The following is a 21539-nucleotide window of genomic DNA, read 5'->3' as shown; positions in this document are numbered from 1 at the left end:
GATGTGGGAGTGTCTGGTAGCGGTGGAGGATGTGGGAGTGTCTGGTAGGGGTGGAGGATGTGGGAATGTCTGGTAGGGGTGGATGATGTAGGGGTGGAGGATGTGAGAGTGTCTGGTAGCGGTGGAGGATGTGGGAGTGTCTGGTCGCGGTGGAGGATGTGGGAGTGTCTGGTAGCGGTGGAGGATGTGGGAGTGTCTGGTAGGGGTGGAGGATGTGGGAGTGTCTGGTAGGGGTGGAGGATGTGGGAGTGTCTGGTAGCGGTGGAGGATGTGGGAGTGTCTGGTCGCGGTGGAGGATGTGGGAGTGTCTGGTAGCGGTGGAGGATGTGGGAGTGTCTGGTAGGGGTGGAGGATGTGGGAGTGTCTGGTAGCGGTGGAGGATGTGGGAGTGTCTGGTAGGGGTGGAGGATGTGGGAGTGTCTGGTAGCGGTGGAGGATGTGGGAGTGTCTGGTAGGGGTGGAGGATTTGGGAATGTCTGGTAGGGGTGGATGATGTAGGGGTGGAAGATGTGGGAGTGTCTGGTAGGGCTGGAGGATTTGGGAGTGTCTGGTAGGGGTGGAGGATGTGGGAATGTCTGGTAGGGGTGGCTGATGTAGGGGTGGAGGATGTGGGAGTGTCTGGTAGGGGTGGGGGATGTGGGAGTGTCTGGTAGCGGTGGAGGATGTGGGAGTGTCTGGTAGCAGTGGAGGATGTGGGAGTGTCTGGTAGCGGTGGAGGATGTGGGAGTGTCTGGTAGGGGTGGAGGATTTGGGAGTGTCTGGTAGGGGTGGAGGATGTGGGAGTGTCTGGTAGGGGTGGAGGATGTGGGAGTGTCTGGTAGCGGTGGAGGATGTAGGAGTGTCTGGTAGGGGTGGAGGATGTGGGAGTGTCTGGTAGGGGTGGAGGATGTGGGAGTGTCTGGTAGGGGTGGAGGATGTGGGAGTGTCTGGTAGGGGGTGGAGGATGGGAGTGTCTGGTAGGGTGGATGATGTGGAGGATGTGGGAGTGTCTGGCAGGGGTGGAGGATGTGGGAGTGTTTGGTAGCGGTGGATGATGTGGTAGTGTCTGGTAGGGGTGGATGATGTAGGGGTGGAGGATGTGGGAGTGTCTGGTAGTGTCTGGTGGAGGATGTGGAGTGTCTGGTAGGGGTGGAGGATTTGGGAGTGTCTGGTAGGGGTGGAGGATTTGGGAGTGTCTGGTAGGGGTGGAGGATGTGGGAGTGTCTGGTAGGGGTGGAGGATGTGGGAGTGTCTGGTAGGGGTGGAGGATGTGGGAGTGTCTGGTAGGGGTGGAGGATGTGGGAGTGTCTGTAGGGGTGGAGGAGTGTCTGGTAGGGTGGATGATGTGGAGGATGTGGGAGTGTCTGGCAGGGGTGGAGGATGTGGGAGTGTTTGGTAGCGGTGGATGATGTGGTAGTGTCTGGTAGGGGTGGATGATGTAGGGGTGGAGGATGTGGGAGTGTCTGGTAGGGGTGGAGGATGTGGGAGTGTCTGGTAGGGATGGAGGATTTGGGAGTGTCTAGTAGGGGTGGAGGATGTGGGAATGTCTGGTAGGGGTGGAGGATTTGGGAGTGTCTGGTAGGGGTGGAGGATGTGGGAATGTCTGGTAGGGGTGGACGATGTAGGGGTGGAGGATGTGGGAGTGTCTGGTAGGGGTGGGGATGTGGGAGTGTCTGGTAGGGGTGGAGGATGTGGGAGTGTCTGGTAGGGGTGGAGGATGTGGGAGTGTCTGGTCGCGGTGGAGGATGTGGGAGTGTCTGGTAGGGGTGGATGATGTGGGAGTGTCTGGTAGGGGTGGATGATGTAGGGGTGTCTGGTAGGGGTGGAGGATGTGGGAGTGTCTGGTAGGGGTGGAGGATGTGGGAGTGTCTGGTAGGGGTGGAGGATGTGGGAGTGTCTGGTAGGGTGGATGATGTGGAGGATGTGGGAGTGTCTGGTAGGGGTGGAGGATGTGGGAGTGTCTGGTAGGGGTGGAGGATTTGGGAGTGTCTAGTAGGGGTGGAGAATTTGGGAGTGTCTGGTAGGGGTGGAGGATGTGGGAATGTCTGGTAGGGGTGGATGATGTAGGGGTGGAGGATGTGAGAGTGTCTGGTAGGGGTGGAGGATTTGGGGGTGTCTGGTAGGGGTAGGGGTGGGGGATGTGGGAATGTCTTGTAGGGGTGGAGATGCAGATCAGAGGCAGTAGTGATGACCAGGGATGTTCTCTGTTGAGTGAGTCCTCCAGATCAGAGGCAGTATGGATGACCAGGGACATTCTCTGTTTAGTGAGTCCACCAGATCAGAGGCAGTAGGGATGACCAGGGATGTTCTCTGTTGAGTGAGTCCTCCAGATCAGAGGCAGTAGGGATGACCAGGGATGTTCTCTGTTGAGTGAGTCCACCAGATCAGAGGCAGTAGGGATGACCAGGGATGTTCTCTGTTGAGTGAGTCCTCCAGATCAGAGGCAGTAGGGATGACCAGGGATGTTCTCTGTTTAGTGAGTCCTCCAGATCAGAGGCAGTAGCGATGACCAGGGATGTTCTCTGTTTAGTGAGTCCTCCAGATCAGAGGCAGTAGGGATGACATCTGTTTAGGGAGTCCTCCAGATCAGAGGCAGTAGGGATGACATCTGTTTAGGGAGTCCTCCAGATCAGAGGCAGTATGGATGACCAGGGATGTTCTCTGTTTAGTGAGTCCTCCAGATCAGAGGCAGTAGGGATGACATCTGTTTAGGGAGTCCTCCAGATCAGAGGCAGTATGGATGACCAGGGATGTTCTCTGTTTAGTGAGTCCTCCAGATCAGAGGCAGTAGGGATGACCAGGGATGTTCTCTGTTTAGTGAGTCCTCCAGATCAGAGGCAGTAGGGATGACCAGGGATGTTCTCTGTTTAGTGAGTCCTCCAGATCAGAGGCAGTAGGGATGACCAGGGATGTTCTCTGTTTAGTGAGTCCTCCAGATCAGAGGCAGTAGGGATGACCAGGGATGTTCTCTGTTTAGTGAGTCCTCCAGATCAGAGGCAGTAGCGATGACCAGGGATGTTCTCTGTTTAGTGAGTCCTCCAGATCAGAGGCAGTATGGATGACCAGGGATGTTCTCTGTTTAGTGAGTTCAGAGTCCTCCAGATCAGAGGCAGTAGGGATGACCAGGGATGTTCTCTGTTTAGTGAGTCCTCCAGATCAGAGGCAGTAGGGATGACCAGGGATGTTCTCTGTTTAGTGAGTCCTCCAGATCAGAGGCAGTAGGGATGACCAGGGATGTTCTCTGTTTAGTGAGTCCTCCAGATCAGAGGCAGTAGGGATGACCAGGGATGTTCTCTGTTTAGTGAGTCCTCCAGATCAGAGGCAGTATGGATGACCTGGGATGTTCTCTGTTTAGTGAGTCCTCCAGATCAGAGGCAGTATGGATGACCAGGGATGTTCTCTGTTTAGTGAGTCCTCCAGATCAGAGGCAGTAGGGATGACCAGGGATGTTCTCTGTTTAGTGAGTCCTCCAGATCAGAGGCAGTAGGGATGACCAGGGATGTTCTCTGTTTAGTGAGTCCTCCAGATCAGAGGCAGTAGGGATGACCAGGGATGTTCTCTGTTTAGTGAGTCCTCCAGATCAGAGGCAGTAGGGATGACCAGGGATGTTCTCTGTTTAGTGAGTCCTCCAGATCAGAGGCAGTAGGGATGACATCTGTTTAGTGAGTCCTCCAGATCAGAGGCAGTAGGGATGACCAGGGATGTTCTCTGTTTAGGGAGTCCTCCAGATCAGAGGCAGTAGGGATGACATCTGTTTAGGGAGTCCTCCAGATCAGAGGCAGTAGGGATGACCAGGGATGTTCTCTGTTTAGGGAGTCCTCCAGATCAGAGGCAGTAGGGATGACATCTGTTTAGGGAGTCCTCCAGATCAGAGGCAGTAGGGATGACCAGGGATGTTCTCTGTTTAGTGAGTCCTCCAGATCAGAGGCAGTAGGGATGACCAGGGATGTTCTCTGTTTAGTGAGTCCTCCAGATCAGAGGCAGTAGGGATGACCAGGGATGTTCTCTGTTTAGTGAGTCCTCCAGATCAGAGGCAGTAGGGATGACCAGGGATGTTCTCTGTTTAGTGAGTCCTCCAGATCAGAGGCAGTATGGATGACCAGGAATGTTCTCTGTTTAGTGAGTCCTCCAGATCAGAGGCAGTAGGGATGACCAGGGATGTTCTCTGTTTAGTGAGTCCTCCAGATCAGAGGCAGTAGGGATGACCAGGGATGTTCTCTGTTTAGTGAGTCCTCCAGATCAGAGGCAGTAGGGATGACCAGGGATGTTCTCTGTTTAGTGAGTCCTCCAGATCAGAGGCAGTATGGATGACCAGGGATGTTCTCTGTTTAGTGAGTCCTCCAGATCAGAGGCAGTAGGGATGACCAGGGATGTTCTCTGTTTAGTGAGTCCTCCAGATCAGAGGCAGTAGGGATGACCAGGGATGTTCTCTGTTTAGTGAGTCCTCCAGATCAGAGGCAGTAGGGATGACCAGGGATGTTCTCTGTTTAGTGAGTCCTCCAGATCAGAGGCAGTAGGGATGACCAGGGATGTTCTCTGTTTAGTGAGTCCTCCAGATCAGAGGCAGTAGGGATGACCAGGGATGTTCTCTGTTTAGTGAGTCCTCCAGATCAGAGGCAGTAGGGATGACCAGGGATGTTCTCTGTTTAGTGAGTCCTCCAGATCAGAGGCAGTAGGGATGACCAGGGATGTTCTCTGTTTAGTGAGTCCTCCAGATCAGAGGCAGTAGGGATGACCAGGGATGTTCTCTGTTTAGTGAGTCCTCCAGATCAGAGGCAGTAGGGATGACCAGGGATGTTCTCTGTTTAGTGAGTCCTCCAGATCAGAGGCAGTAGGGATGACCAGGGATGTTCTCTGTTTAGTGAGTCCTCCAGATCAGAGGAGGTAGGGATGATCAGAGGCAGTAGGGATGATCAGAGGCAGTAGGGACGATCAGAGGCAGTAGGGACGATCAGAGGCAGTAGGGACGATCAGAGGCAGTAGGGACGGCAGTAGGGACGGCAGTAGGGACGATCAGAGGCAGTAGGGACGATCAGAGGCAGTAGGGACGATCAGAGGCAGTAGGGATGATCAGAGGCAGTAGGGACGACCAGGGATTCTGTTGACGTGATCCATTAAACTGTGACGTTCCCACTTTTCTGGGAAATGTTGCTAATGCAAATTTATTGTCCTAATTTCCTACACAGCACAACCCCTCGTTAGCTGTGTTTCTGGGGTCTAGTGACCATGTTTGGATGTTCATATCAACCTACACTAATATCCCAACACTAACTAACACCCTTTTAGAACCAATACAGGCGTCTATCAGTCAGCGAATCAGTCAGCGAGCCAGCCAGCCAGTCAGCCAGTCAGTCAGCCAGCCAGCCAGCGAGCCAGCCAGCCAGCCAGTCAGCCAGTCAGTCAGCCAGCCAGCCAGCCAGCCAGCCCAGCCAGCCAGCCAGCCAGCCAGCCAGCCAGCCAGTCAGCCAACCAACCAACCAACCAACCAGCCAGCCAGCCAGCCAGCCACCAGCCAGCCAGCCAGCCAGCCAGCCAGCCAGCCAGCCAGCCAGTCAGCCAGCCAGCCAGCCAGCCAGCCAGCCAGTCAGCCAGCCAGCCAGTCAGTCATTAGGGTGTAGTGGCTATCTTTTAACTATAGCATGCAGTGCAACATGGATCTATTAAAAAACAAATACAGTATATCACAGTACACCCCTCACATTTTTGTAAATATTTGAGTATATCTTTTCATGTGACAACACTGAAGAAATGACACTTTGCTACAATGTCAAGTAGTGAGTGTACAGCGTGTATAACAGTGTAAATGTGCTGTCCCCTCTAAAATAACTCAACACACAGCCATTAATGTCTAAACCGCTGGCAACTAAAGTGAGTCCACCCCCTAAGTGAAAATGTAACTACATCCCTATAGGTTTTTACCCATTATTTTACCAGGTAAGTTGACTTAGAACACGTTCTCATTTGCAGCAACGATCTGGGGAATAGTTACAGGGACGAATGAGCCAATTGTAAACTGGGGATTATTAGGTGACCGTGATGGTTTGAGGGCCAGATTGGGAATTTTATCCAGGACACCGGGGTTAACACCCCTACTCTTACGATAAGTGCCATGGGATCTTTAATGACCTCAGAGAGTCAGGACACCTGTTTAACGTCCAATCCGAAAGACAGCACCCTACACAGGGCAGTGTCTTGTGCCCTGGGGTATTTTTTTAGACCAGAGGAAAGAGTGCCTCCTACTGGCCCTCCAACACCACCTGGTCTCCCATCATGGAACTGACCAGGACCAACCCTGCTTAGCTTCAGAAGCAAGCCAGCAGTGGTATGCAGGGTGGTATGCTGCTGGCTGCTACCTCAGACCAGTGGAGAGGACAGGGGAGTCTGGGTAACCTAGCATATTCTTACAGCCACATGGACAGCTACCAACCAGAGGCTCTGGAGGCCTTCAGAATAGCAGGTTATAAAGCTACTTTCACCAGGAGATAGAAAGGCTGTTTTTATTTTTGTTTTTTTTTGCATTGATTTTGAAAAGTTTTTCTTTGTTGCTTTAAATATGAAAAGTTGTGTTTTTTTGTTCCACCACTCACAGGAGATGTTCAGGGCCAGAGGCTGACATGTCGAGATCTGGGCTGGCTTCTAATCACTCCTGTCTGGGAGACAGTCCAGCACCCATTATCATCTCCAAAATCCAGTACTCAGTACAGAACTCTGCCAGGAGAACCAGAAGTAGTGTGTTTATTCTTAGCCTGGGTACCAATCAGTTTGTGCTAATATTCCACTCCTTGTTCTCAGTGTCATAAGCCAAACATATGACAGAAGGAGATTCTCATTTCATACAAGCGCATTTATTTCCACATTTCCTCTCCTTGCCTCCGCTCCTCCATTACCTTGGAACTTTTTTAAAAAGCAGGCAAGGACAAACAAATTGAGATCCTCCCCCACAAATCAAATCAAATCAAATGTATTTATATAGCCCTTCGTACATCAGCTGATATCTCAAAGTGCTGTACAGAAACCCAGCCTAAAACCCCAAACAGCAAGCAATGCAGGTGTAGAAGCACGGTGGCTAGGAAAAACTCACTAGAAAGGCCAAAACCTAGGAAGAAACCTAGAGAGGAACCAGGCTATGTGGGGTGGCCAGTCCTCTTCTGGCTGTGCCGGGTGGAGATTATAACAGAACATGGCCAAGATGTTCAAATGTTCATAAATGACCAGCATGGTCGAATAATAATAAGGCAGAACAGTTGAAACTGGAGCAGCAGCACAGTCAGGTGGAAGTTGAAACTGGAGCAGCAGCATGGCCAGGTGGACTGGGGACAGCAAGGAGTCATCATGTCAGGTAGTCCCCACAGAGTACACAAAGTGGAAGGTTAGCACAAAACTGGTCTGCGGTTTCATGCTAATATGTTCTGTGGAATTTGGCCAGACCAGCACAGCCTCCGTACACCAGTTCAGTCGATACATAATGAACAGCTAGAGGCATGGCACTGTGCTGCTGCTCCTGCTAGACTGTTTATTGAACCCACTCAACTGTTGTGGGTGAAAGTTCATTCAGTCAGTGTCCACATGCCAACAGCCAATCTCTGTATCAAGGATACAGCACATGTCCTGGTATGTGCTATGGACCGGGGGTTTCCGTGAAAAAGTATGGACACCATCCTACAGGTTTCTGTTACGTCATGATTTACAATACATAGATAATGTACGTCACAAATTAGAATGACATCATTTGTAATACCCACTCTATCGTATGGATATCAACGTGATTTTAGAGTTGAAATGATCTGACCAGGGGTCTCCCCAAATAGAAACATGCAAGACGGGCCAAAACTCAGATTGTATTCCCGTTAAAAAGACTGTCAGTCTCAGATTGTATTCCCGTTAAAAAGACTGTCAGTCTCAGATTGTATTCCCATTAAAAAGACTGTCAGTCTCAGATTGTATTCCCATTAAAAAGACCGTCGGTCTCAGATTGTATTCCCATTAAAAGACCGTCAGTCTCAGATTGTATTCCCATTAAAAAGACTGTCAGTCTCAGATTGTTTTCCCATTAAAAGACCGTCAGTCTCAGATTGTATTCCCATTAAAAAGACCGTCGGTCTCAGATTGTATTCCCATTGGACTGTCAGTCTCAGATTGTATTCCCGTTAAAAAAAGGTCAGTCTCAGATTGTATTCCCATTAAAAAAAGGTCAGTCTCAGATTGTATTCCCGTTAAAAAAAGGTCAGTCTCAGATTGTATTCCCATTAAAAGACCGTCGGTCTCAGATTGTATTCCCATTAAAAAGACCGTCAGTCTCAGATTGTATTCCCATTAAAAAGACCGTCAGTCTCAGATTGTATTCCCATTAAAAAGACTGTCAGTCCATTCTTGAATTACAGAAATTACAATAAAACACCAATAGAAGAGCTGATGAACATTCTAAAAGAAGAAAAAAACAGTGAATCCTGGATCCAGTTGATTTTGAACAAGTCTTTTAATGAATGCATTTCAAGTACTCCCAAAAATTACATCTCTTCGCACAATACATTTTTTGAAATTTTTAGTAAAAATGTTCAAAGTGAACAACATTTTTTGATACTGTATAAAACACAGTGAACATTAAAATCAGACAGTTTTAAACGTTTTAATCATCTTGTGTTCTTTCGGTCTACATCATTTCACCTACAACATATTCAACTCAATTTTTGACATTTCAGTGCATGTTTTATATCTAGAAACTCTTCTTTTCTTTTTTTTTTACCCATGAAGATTACAAAATAAAAAATAAAGTACATTTTTCTGGCATTATTTCTTGTGTGGTTGTTCTTCTAATCCAAACCATGCACAAGAGAACAGACACAATGAATGAAAGACTTTGTAAATTTTGTAAATTCACTCTGGAGTGGCAGAGAGCGCCAGAGTGCCACTCTGGGCGTCCGTAAATTGAGAGCGTTCAGAACCGAGCGCACATCTGGCCGAGGAGTAGGAATGATCCGAGCGTTCTGGCCTCACAACGGCAGTCAAGCACACAAGCTAACCAGCTAAAATTAGCTAGCTACTTCCAGACAAAAATGAGAGAACACCTCACTCACTCTGACCATTTTACTCTCCCTAGCAGAGCTGGTTAGGCTTTTTTTCACGTTATCCAGAGCGTTGGTGACAAATTGAATCACGCTTTTTGGACGACCGTTTACTAACACGGGCATTTCATCAGTAATTCTGTCCTCTGACACACTGAGTGCTCTGAAATCGGAGTAGATAGCCAGAGCGAATTTACGAATTCACAGTTAATTGTGATGGACTAATTGTTTTAAACATTTTCATGATGGAGAAAAAAAAAAACAGTACAAATATTTAAAATGAATCCCATTTCAATTAGCATAGATAAGAACATAAAGTCATTTTTATTTAGGTAACCTTCAAATAAAAGTGTTTACCAACCTTTTTAACATTCACAAACCATTACATAACATTCATAAGCAGTGTGTAAGTAGTTCATATGAATGTGTGCTTATGATTGATTAATGTTATGTAATTCTTATATATAATATATATCAAGTGTTACTGAGAAAGGGAGGATTTATCACATACACTACATGGCCAAAAGTATGTGGACACCTGCTCGTTGAACATCTCATTCCAAAATCATGGGCATTAATATGGAGTTGTTCCCCCCCTTTGCTGCTATAACATCCTCCACTCTTCTGGGAAGGCTTTCCACTAGATGTTGGAACATTGCTGCTATAACGTCCTCCACTCTTCTGGGAAGTCTTTCCACTAGATGTTGGAACATTGCTGCTATAACAGCCTCCACTCTGCTGGGAAGGCTTTCCACTAGATGTTGGAACATTGCTGCTATAACGTCCTCCACTCTTCTGGGAAGTCTTTCCACTAGATGTTGGTACATTGCTGCTATAACAGCCTCCACTCTTCTGGGAAGGCTTTCCACTAGATGTTGGAACATTGCTGCTATAACGTCCTCCACTCTTCTGGGAACGCTTTCCACTAGATGTTGGAACATTGCTGCTATAACAGCCTCCACTCTGCTGGGAAGGCTTTCCACTAGATGTTGGAACATTGGTGCGAGGACTTCTATTCAGCCCACAAGAGCATTAGTGAGGTCGGGCACTGACGTTTGGGGATTAGGCCTGGCTCGTAGTCGGTGTTCATCCCAAAAGATGTTGGATGGGGTTGAGGTCAGGGCTCTGTGCAGGCCAGTTAAGTTATTCCACACCGATCTTGACAATTATTTCAGTATGAACCTCGCATTGCTGAAACAGGAAAAGGGCCTACCCCAAACAGACTGAAATACCCAGAACCACACATTTGAAGGGGGAGGGGGGTCCACATCCTGTTGTATATATAGTGTATGAACATCTCTGAACAGTTTCTCTGGATTTATAATACAACAAAAAAAGAAAGTAACAGACGTATCGAAATTCTATTTTTTAAATATTCAAATAAAAACTCTAAATCCTCCCAAGTAGTGAGAGTACTGTGAGTGTACTGTGAGTGTACTGTGAGTGTACTGTGAGAGTACTGTGAGTGTACTAGCCAGTAGTATGGTTTTTAAAACAGCTTCATTTTCTACAGAAAAACTCCATGATGAGATTCAATGTGAGAAAGTCCCCTACAGAGCCCATGACCTGTTTTCACACAACCGAGCTGAACCGAGCCAAGCCGAGCCGAGCCGAGCCAAAGCAAGATATACTGCCCTGGCCCGGTTACACATCCACCATTGTTGCTGGAACCGGGCTGGAAAGGACAATACCAGAACAGTACAGTTGGAGTCAGCACGATAGGCTGAAAATAACAGTTCTGACCCAGAACAGTACGGTTGGAGTCAGCACGATAGGCTGAAAATAACAGTTCTGACCCAGAACAGTACGGTTGGAGTCAGCACGATAGGCTGAAAATAACAGTTCTGACCCAGAACAGTACGGTTGGAGTCAGCACGATAGTGTGAAAAGAGTACACGTGATCATGACCCAGAAAAGGAAAGCAAGCCAGTTAGCTTTGAAGCTGTTTACATGATCTAGGCCAGGGACGGGCACCTCATCTCAACCCCCCCCCTAGCCATGGTCAAATTACCATCGGGGGGGGACCCCATTGATTTTGTTAGTCACTCTCAGATATCATATTTAAAACGGCAAACATTTCTCTCCACCCTAATGAGCAGAATTGCAGGAAATAGGAATGGTGCATAACGATGGCGGCCCCCCATGTACATAACCACAAATGCCTCGTTTGCTAAAGTTCACCGTATGTTAAAATGACTCTCTAACATTACTATTTTTATGTATCAGCGTTAGCACAATATACACGATCCTAATTCTAGCTCCAAGACGGAAACAATAAAAAAATAAATACATGAAAAGTAGATTTAGCTGATTAACTGGTACATTGAACCCTGTTGCTGTAGTAAAACAACAAACTCTGTGGGTAGTGCTTTAAAAACGGCAACATCGTCTACGCCCCATCGCACAATGTGAAGAATTGCAGGAAATGAACTCTAAAACGAAAAAAATTCTCTCTGCTGTCAAGTGGGGGACCCCGGTGGGCGCTAATATGTTTTGTTCGCAAAACAAAATTTCACTTAGGGACCCAAAAAGGCTAGGGCTGGCTCGGACTGCGTGAATATGGGTTTGAGCGTGGGTACACAGACCAGAGAGCAACTGCCACCCCTCATGATGAGTTTGATGATGGGGGGGGGCACATAATGTAAAGTTGCCCTGATCTAAAATCAACCAAGTCCTCTGCCTTTGTAGTATTAAGGGCAGAGGTCAAACAGTCCCACTACCAGTCTCCTACACTCCTCTTTCTCCAGTAAACCAATGGTTACGTACCACATCACTGACTGTGTCGTCAGGCACCAGTTGCTATAGTAACGCGTACTTCAAATATTTATCCAGGCTTGGTAAGATCTGGCATTCGTCTGCAACGTCCGAGGTACACGACCAACTCCTATGGTCAGTCATAGTCAAATGACTGTTTTGGCATGACAACTACACTAGAGGAGTTAGCACAAACCGTCCTGGGACCGGGATGTCTATGACTCTTCCATTTGTCCATTCAAACTAGTGCATAGCTTTTAGAGACCTTCCTACTGGCTTTTCCTACATAAAAGTAAAGATAAAATATATATAAAAGACTTGTTGGTAAAGTATGGCACAACAACACTCATGTTAACTAATGTAAAGGGTCACAAAGACACTCATCTCTGTAGGGGACACAGTCTTTTAACAGAACAGGGTTATGTCATTAGGGCACACAGCAACACTCATGTTAACTAATGTAAAGGGTCACAAAGACACTCATCTCTGTAGGGGACACAGTCTTTTAACAGAACAGGGTTATGTCATTAGGGCACACAGCAACACTCATGTTAACTAATGTAAAGGGTCACAAAGACACTCATCTCTGTAGGGGACACAGTCTTTTAACAGAACAGGGTTATGTCATTAGGGCACACAGCAACACTCATGTTAACTAATGTAAAGGGTCACAAAGACACTCATCTCTGTAGGGGACACAGTCTTTTAACAGAACAGGGTTATGTCATTAGGGCACACAGCAACACTCATGTTAACTAATGTAAAGGGTCACAAAGACACTCATCTCTGTAGGGGACACAGTCTTTTAACAGAACAGGGTTATGTCATTAGGGCACACAGCAACACTCATGTTAACTAATGTAAAGGGTCACAAAGACACTCATCTCTGTAGGGGACACAGTCTTTTAACAGAACAGGGTTATGTCATTAGGGCACACAACAACACTCATGTTAACTAATGTAAAGGGTCACAAAGACACTCATCTCTGTAGGGGACACAGTCTTTTAACAGAACAGGGTTATGTCATTAGGGCACACAGCAACACTCATGTTAACTAATGTAAAGGGTCACAAAGACACTCATCTCTGTAGGGGACACAGTCTTTTAACAGAACAGGGTTATGTCATTAGGGCACACAGCAACACTCATGTTAACTAATGTAAAGGGTCACAAAGACACTCATCTCTGTAGGGGACACAGTCTTTTAACAGAACAGGGTTATGTCATTAGGGCACACAGCAACACTCATGTTAACTAATGTAAAGGGTCACAAAGACACTCATCTCTGTAGGGGACACAGTCTTTTAACAGAACAGGGTTATGTCATTAGGGCACACAGCAACACTCATGTTAACTAATGTAAAGGGTCACAAAGACACTCATCTCTGTAGGGGACACAGTCTTTTAACAGAACAGGGTTATGTCATTAGGGCACACAGCAACACTCATGTTAACTAATGTAAAGGGTCACAAAGACACTCATCTCTGTAGGGGACACAGTCTTTTAACAGAACAGGGTTATGTCATTAGGGCACACAGCAACACTCATGTTAACTAATGTAAAGGGTCACAAAGACACTCATCTCTGTAGGGGACACAGTCTTTTAACAGAACAGGGTTATGTCATTAGGGCACACAGCAACACTCATGTTAACTAATGTAAAGGGTCACAAAGACACTCATCTCTGTAGGGGACACAGTCTTTTAACAGAACAGGGTTATGTCATTAGGGCACACAGCAACACTCATGTTAACTAATGTAAAGGGTCACAAAGACACTCATCTCTGTAGGGGACACAGTCTTAACAGAACAGGGTTATGTCATTAGGGCACACAGCAACACTCATGTTAACTAATGTAAAGGGTCACAAAGACACTCATCTCTGTAGGGGACACAGTCTTTTAACAGAACAGGGTTATGTCATTAGGGCACACAGCAACACTCATGTTAACTAATGTAAAGGGTCACAAAGACACTCATCTCTGTAGGGGACACAGTCTTTTAACAGAACAGGGTTATGTCATTAGGGCACACAGCAACACTCATGTTAACTAATGTAAAGGGTCACAAAGACACTCATCTCTGTAGGGGACACAGTCTTTTAACAGAACAGGGTTATGTCATTAGGGCACACAACAACACTCATGTTAACTAATGTAAAGGGTCACAAAGACACTCATCTCTGTAGGGGACACAGTCTTTTAACAGAACAGGGTTATGTCATTAGGGCACACAACAACACTCATGTTAACTAATGTAAAGGGTCACAAAGACACTCATCTCTGTAGGGGACACAGTCTTTTAACAGAACAGGGTTATGTCATTAGGGCACACAGCAACACTCATGTTAACTAATGTAAAGGGTCACAAAGACACTCATCTCTGTAGGGGACACAGTCTTTTAACAGAACAGGGTTATGTCATTAGGGCACACAGCAACACTCATGTTAACTAATGTAAAGGGTCACAAAGACACTCATCTCTGTAGGGGACACAGTCTTTTAACAGAACAGGGTTATGTCATTAGGGCACACAGCAACACTCATGTTAACTAATGTAAAGGGTCACAAAGACACTCATCTCTGTAGGGGACACAGTCTTTTAACAGAACAGGGTTATGTCATTAGGGCACACAGCAACACTCATGTTAACTAATGTAAAGGGTCACAAAGACACTCATCTAAATGAAAGGGGACACAGTCTTTTAACAGAACAGGGTTATGTCATTAGGGCACACAGCAACACTCATGTTAACTAATGTAAAGGGTCACAAAGACACTCATCTCTGTAGGGGACACAGTCTTTTAACAGAACAGGGTTATGTCATTAGGGCACACAGCAACACTCATGTTAACTAATGTAAAGGGTCACAAAGACACTCATCTCTGTAGGGGACACAGTCTTTTAACAGAACAGGGTTATGTCATTAGGGCACACAGCAACACTCATGTTAACTAATGTAAAGGGTCACAAAGACACTCATCTCTGTAGGGGACACAGTCTTTTAACAGAACAGGGTTATGTCATTAGGGCACACAACAACACTCATGTTAACTAATGTAAAGGGTCACAAAGACACTCATCTCTGTAGGGGACACAGTCTTTTAACAGAACAGGGTTATGTCATTAGGGCACACAACAACACTCATGTTAACTAATGTAAAGGGTCACAAAGACACTCATCTCTGTAGGGGACACAGTCTTTTAACAGAACAGGGTTATGTCATTAGGGCACACAACAACACTCATGTTAACTAATGTAAAGGGTCAAAGACACTCATCTCTGTAGGGGACACAGTCTTTTAACAGAACAGGGTTATGTCATTAGGGCACACAACAACACTCATGTTAACTAATGTAAAGGGTCACAAAGACACTCATCTCTGTAGGGGACACAGTCTTTTAACAGAACAGGGTTATGTCATTAGGGCACACAACAACAACAACAACAAAACATATGAAAAAAATAAATAAAACGTTTTAAAATCCATTTTTGCAACGCCAAATGAAAAAGAAAATGGGGATTTAAAAATCAATTAAAAAAAGAACGCGTTTCTTATTGAAAGAGCCCAGGTAGTCCTGTTTTCTTCCGTTTGGTGCCCAAATCAACACAACCCAATCATCCACACACATTTTTTTACAGGGCAAGTGATCAATGCATGGGAGAAAAAAATGAACCTTTCAATCTAAGAACAAGCTCTAAACAAAGTGTTACGTCATAGTGGACAACCAGAACGTGCGATCGTCTTGGAATAACTCCGGTTTGTTGTAGTGGTTAAACTACCGAACTAAATCAACCCCCAGCTATCATAGGAACATAATCAGTTATGATTAATTGTGTAACAGACAAAAACAATATTACACACCTTACAGCCTAGTACAGTCAATCAACAATGGTCACATTTAAATTAAATAAAAACATGACTGCACGGCCACGTTGTACATTGTCAGACGTTTGATCTGAAAATTAACTTATTTTTCGTTCCCAAATTGAAATTGATTTTCAATGTATTTCCACACTCATTCACGTAAACCTAGAAATGTGTCTTTAATACCCTCTTTGTACTAAAGTAAGTGTACATACGAAATGGCACCCTAACACCTACAGTTTAAATCGGAAGTTTATATACACCTTAGCCAAATACATTTAAACTCAGTTTTTTCCACAATTCTTGACATTTAATCCTAGTAAAAATTCCCTGTCTTTTAGGTCCGTTAGGATCACCACTTTATTTTAAGAATGTGAAATGTCAGAATCATAGCCGATTTATTTCAGCATGTATTTATTTCAAACTTCCGACTTCAACTATACATAGTGCACTAGTTTGGACCAGGGATAAATAGGGAATAGGGTGCTATTTTGGATGGACCCTATGCCAAGCTTAGCTTAGCCTGCCGTCAGTGACGTGACAGCTTTTAATTAGTGGTTCTTTGTTCTATTCATTCTACTGCATCAAAACGTATATATATACAAAATAAACTGGGACAAAACTAAAAAAGTGTGTAAAAACTAAGTGAACTTCCCTTTCCTTTCTATCGCGATCGCAACAAGATGTCACGTCCACAACAAGATGTCGCGTCCACAACAAGATGTCGCGTCCACAACAAGATGTCGCGTCGCGTCCACAACAAGATGTCGCGTCCACAACAAGATGTCGCGACCACAACAAGATGTCGCGACCACAACAAGATGTCGCGTCCACAACAAGATGTCGCGTCCACAACAAGATGTCGCGACCACAACAAGATGTCGCGTCGCGTCCACAACAAGATGTCGCGACCACAACAAGATGTCGCGTCGCGTCCACAACAAGATGTCGCGACCACAACAAGATGTCGCGTCCACAACAAGATGTCGCGACGCGTCCACAACAAGATGTCGCGACGCGTCCACAACAAGATGTCGCGACGCGTCCACAACAAGATGTCGCGACGCGTCCACAACAAGATGTCGCGTCCACAACAAGATGTCGCGTCCACAACAAGATGTCGCGTCCACAACAAGATGTCGCGACACGTCCACAACAAGATGTCGCGACACGTCCACAACAAGATGTCGCGACACGTCCACAACAAGATGTCGCGACACGTCCACAACAAGATGTCACGTCGCGACCACAAGTTATTAGCAAAAAATACCAGATGAAGAGACGAGGGAGCTCTTGAACGTCACAAAAGGTCAAAGGTGAGAAGTAGTGAGATATGGTGGTGACCTTATGTTCTACCTCTGGAATCTAAACACTATGAGAATTCCATCCATAGGATTCCATGATTGCAGCAAAAGGAGAAGTTGATTGCTGAAATGCTGTTAAAATTCCCAACTTCAGTGTCCAGTCCACAGAACCCATATACACCCTTCCAGATAGCTTCATTTGTGTTACTGTCCTGAGAGTACAGTACTAACCAAAAACAGTAAAGAATCATATGTACATTTACAGTAGAAGAAATAGTTGTGTTTTTTCACTCATGTTATGTTACACTGAAAATCTTTACAGACAGTCAGTCAGAGACCGTCAGTCAGACTGTCTCTGAGAGTCTGCATGGAGAAACAAAGAGAAGAGCCTTGTGTCTTTTTGCTGTTGAGTTTGAAACGTTGTGTCGTAATCACAAGTCCAGCAAATCTCTTTAATTTCTGGCTAAAATGGCTGGCAAAACATTTCAACCAACCAGGAGCCTTGGAACATATGTGTGTTCTCACTCAGGAGGAGGGACTTTGCAAATGGAAAGAAAAAAAAAAACACACAACTAAAGCTACATGTGATGGAACCATTCCTCCACTCCTTGGAACTCGATTCAAATAAATGAAGGAGAAAAAAATGCAATGCTGATGGTCACTTCCACTCCACACTGCAACGGCTGATGGTCACTTCCACTCCACACTGCAACGGCTGATGGTCACTTCCACTCCACACTGCAACGGCTGATGGTCACTTCCACTCCACACTGCAACGGCTGATGGTCACTTCCACTCCACACTGCAACGGCTGATGGTCACTTCCACTCCACACTGCAACGGCTGATGGTCACTTCCACTCCACACTGCAACGGCTGATGGTCACTTCCACTCCACAATGCAACGGCTGATGGTCACTTCCACTCCACACTGCAACGGCTGATGGTCACTTCCACTCCACACTGCAACGGCTGATGGTCACTTCCACTCCACACTGCAATGGCTTTTGGTCACTTCCACTCCACACTGCAATGCTGATGGTCACTTCCACTCCACACTGCAATGGCTTTTGGTCACTTCCACTCCACACTGCAATGCTGATGGTCACTTCCACTCCACACTGCAATGGCTGATGGTCACTTCCACTTCAATGGCTGATGGTCACTTCCACTCCACAGAATGACAAAATGGCGGATCTCACTCCAAAAGGTGGAGCCCCAGAAAACAGCTGGATGAAGACTGAAGATGTCAGCTGTGCTGCAGCTCTAGTGGTGGTCGTTGGAGGGGGTCTTTATTTAAAGATGTCAGCTGTGCTGCAGCTCTAGTGGTGGTTATTTAAAGATGTCAGCTGTGCTGCAGCTCTAGTGGTGGTCGTTGGAGGGGGTCTTTATTTAAAGATGTCAGCTGTGCTGCAGCTCTAGTGGTGGTCGTTGGAGGGGGTCTTTATTTAAAGATGTCAGCTGTGCTGCAGCTCTAGTGGTGGTCGTTGGAGGGGGTCTTTATTTAAAGATGTCAGCTGTGCTGCAGCTCTAGTGGTGGTCGTTGGAGGGGGTCTTTATTTGAAGATGTCAGCTGTGCTGCAGCTCTAGTGGTGGTTATTTGAAGAGGTCAGCTGTGCTGCAGCTCTAGTGGTGGTTATTTGAAGAGGTCAGCTGTGCTGCAGCTCTAGTGGTGGTTATTGGAGGAGGTCTTTGAGCTTTCTCAACTCCGTCCTGTTTGTCTGTTTGTAGATGGAGGGTCTGACGTATGGGGATGGTAAACAACCAGTTTAGGCTGTTCTTTGGGTGGAGTGAAGCACGTGTTTTATCCCACTGTTAGGTGTAAACCGGTGTGATTTGAATCCGGGTCTCCCACGTGGCAGGCAACACAACGCCTTAACCATTAGATAAACAGGACATCCTAAAAAGTGTGTAAAAACTAAAAAAACTGTTGTTCCCATTTCTTTCCCACAATTCCATCTATCATAAAACATCTAAGAATATCCTCTAGGTTTAAATGGTGAAGATGTGGGATTTCCACCCTGGAGACATGGGTTCAAATCTCAATCCCAGCAGTGACATAAATAGGCACAAGGAGGAGCCAAGGCAAGGCAAGGAGCAGGCGATGGAGGGAGCAGCGTTCCCCACCCCGAACCCCAGTGTCTCAGCAGCTCAGCGTCTCATCTGGCCCATCTGGTAGTTTTCTCTAGGCTGACCCTGGCTGCGGTGGTGCCTCTGGGGCTGGGGCTGGCGTGAGGGCTGCTGCCGCTGGCCCCCAGAGACAGGGTGGTGCTGGCCGTGGCTGACACCTCCATGGTGAGACTGGGACTGGTGCACCTGGGCCTCCCTGGCCTGCTGCTGGGCTCTCCTCCTCTTCAACGTGCCTGGGGTAAGAGGGAGAGAGAGGTTAGTCTAGCACAGTGGTCAACAACCAGTCGATCGCGATTGACTGGTTGATCACCAAACATTTCTGTAAAAACCCAATGATAAAGCCTTGCATTCAAATGTTTTATATTATTTCCACACTATTGGCACTATGCTATACTTTTACTTTGAAGGCTAACCGCAAAGTCCACTATTGTGGCTAATCCTTATTGTGGCTAGCTTCACATAGATGGGTCCGACCACCATCAATCAAATAAGAACTGCCTTATAAATGTGGGTTATTTTAGATGATGACACCGAGCTATATAGCTATATAGTTAGGTAGCGAACTATAGCTACTGAAACAGATGTGTTATTTGACGTGTATTTTTTTTGACACGCAAAGACCCAAACGGCGTTCCATAGAAATCCTGGTTGACAATGAAACGACTGAACTAAGGAACAATGAAACAGCACAGCAAGTAAGTGAAAGAAAAAGGTTTTGATGGTGTTTTACTCGTCATGGGGACATAAATAAATGCCAACAAAATAACTTTTGAGTCAGTGTGGTGTGTGTGATGTGACCTTTATAAAACTAGGCAAGTCAGTTAAGAACAAATTCTTATTTACAACACTGGACCAATTGTGCGCCGCACTATGGGACTGCCAATCACGGCCGGATGTGACACAGCCTGGATTCGAACCAGGGACTGTAGTGACGCCTCTTGCACTGAGATGCAGTTCCTTAACACACACACATGGACGCAGTGGTCTAACTATTTAACTGTACTAGAATGCTTAAAAGACCGCTAAAAATTGTAAATATCGGTATCAGGTTTTTTGGGGGCAAGGAGAATATCAGATATCGACATCGGCCAAAAATGTCATATCGGTGCATCACTAGATAAAACTAAATCTGAGCGGGAGATCAGGGCTTTTGACTCGGAAAGTGATCTTGACTCGGAAAAAGGTCGGTGACCACTGGTTTAGCTGAACATTCCCGTCTTTTCACAGGCACTTCTCTTTAAAACCTTCATTTCACCAGGTAGATCCATAGAGGTTAAAACTCCTCTATTTTAAGGGCGACCTGGCCATTTCTGACAACACTCATACTGTTGTGGTTCTCTCTAGTTCTCTACATTTTTCACAACCCATTCATTTGAAGACGTGTAGCATGGGGTGTGGAGACTCACCTGGTAGTGGTTTGGGGTTGCTAGAGGGGGTGTGGAGACTCACCTGGTAGTGGTTTGGAGTTGCTAGAGGGGGTGTGGAGACTCACCTGGTAGTGGTTTGGGGTTGCTAGAGGGGGTGTGGAGACTCACCTGGTAGTGGTTTGGGGTTGCTAGAGGGGGTGTGGAGACTCACCTGGTAGTGGTTTGGGGTTGCTAGAGGGGGTGTGGAGACTCACCTGGTAGTGGTTTGGGGTTGCTAGAGGGGTGTGGAGACTCACCTGGTAGTGGTTTGGGGTTGCTAGAGGGGTGTGGAGACTCACCTGGTAGTGGTTTGGGGTTGCTAGAGGGGGTGTGGAGACTCACCTGGTCGTGGTTTGGTGTTGCTAGAGGGCGTGCCGAGACTCACCTGGTAGTGGTTTGGGGTTGCTAGAGGGGGTGTGGAGACTCACCTGGTAGTGGTTTGGGGTTGCTAGAGGGGGTGTGGAGACTCACCTGGTAGTGGTTTGGGTGGGGGCAGTTTGGGGTTGCTGGAGGGAGTGTGGACACTACAGATCTTAATGAAGCCAGCCATCAGCATGATCAGAGCAATACCCATCAATAGCACTGCCCACCAGTGAGCCTGGAACCAGAAGAAAAACAAAGAAATGGAGATACATTTTTCATAAACACACAACTTCTAAAAACAATCTGTCCACTAGAGTCCACAACGAAAATACAATTGTTTTTGAGTTTATCCTCCATGGTAATCTTTATGCATGCGTCTGACTGGTCGGTTGGACGTACTGCCAAATTCTCTAAAACGACGTTGGAGGCGGCTTATGGTAGAGAAATTAACATTATAAATTCTCTAGCAACAGCTCTGGTGGACATTCCTGCAGTCAACATGCCAATTGCAACGCTCCCCTCAACTTGAGACATATGTGGCATTGTGTTGTGTGACAAAACTGTACATTTTATTTTGTGCACCTGTGCAATGATCATGCTGTTTTAATCAGCTTCTTGATGTGCCACACCTGTCAAAGTGGATGGATTATCTTGGCAAAGGAGAAATTCTC

At 46.4% G+C, this 21539-nt stretch overlaps 1 protein-coding gene across 1 annotated transcript in view; it reads right to left on the bottom strand.

Annotated features, from left to right (window-relative positions):
* Window positions 1-17702: 17702 nt before the first annotated feature.
* The window catches only part of LOC115124074 (disintegrin and metalloproteinase domain-containing protein 10-like), a 53779-nt gene continuing 49942 nt past the window's right edge, over window positions 17703-21539 (bottom strand). The window contains exons 15-16 of the mRNA XM_065022274.1: window positions 20977-21103; window positions 17703-19332 (exon numbers count right to left, since the gene is read on the bottom strand). Coding sequence (XP_064878346.1) covers window positions 19121-19332; window positions 20977-21103 — 339 coding nt within the window. The 3' untranslated portion in view covers window positions 17703-19120. The remainder of the gene's footprint in view (window positions 19333-20976; window positions 21104-21539) is intronic.

Source organism: Oncorhynchus nerka, linkage group LG9a (genome assembly GCF_034236695.1).
Source record: "Oncorhynchus nerka isolate Pitt River linkage group LG9a, Oner_Uvic_2.0, whole genome shotgun sequence".
In the NCBI taxonomy this organism is placed as follows: domain Eukaryota; kingdom Metazoa; phylum Chordata; class Actinopteri; order Salmoniformes; family Salmonidae; genus Oncorhynchus; species Oncorhynchus nerka.
The sequence above is the reverse complement of the archived record's forward strand: the minus strand, read 5'-3'. Positions and strand labels throughout refer to the sequence as shown.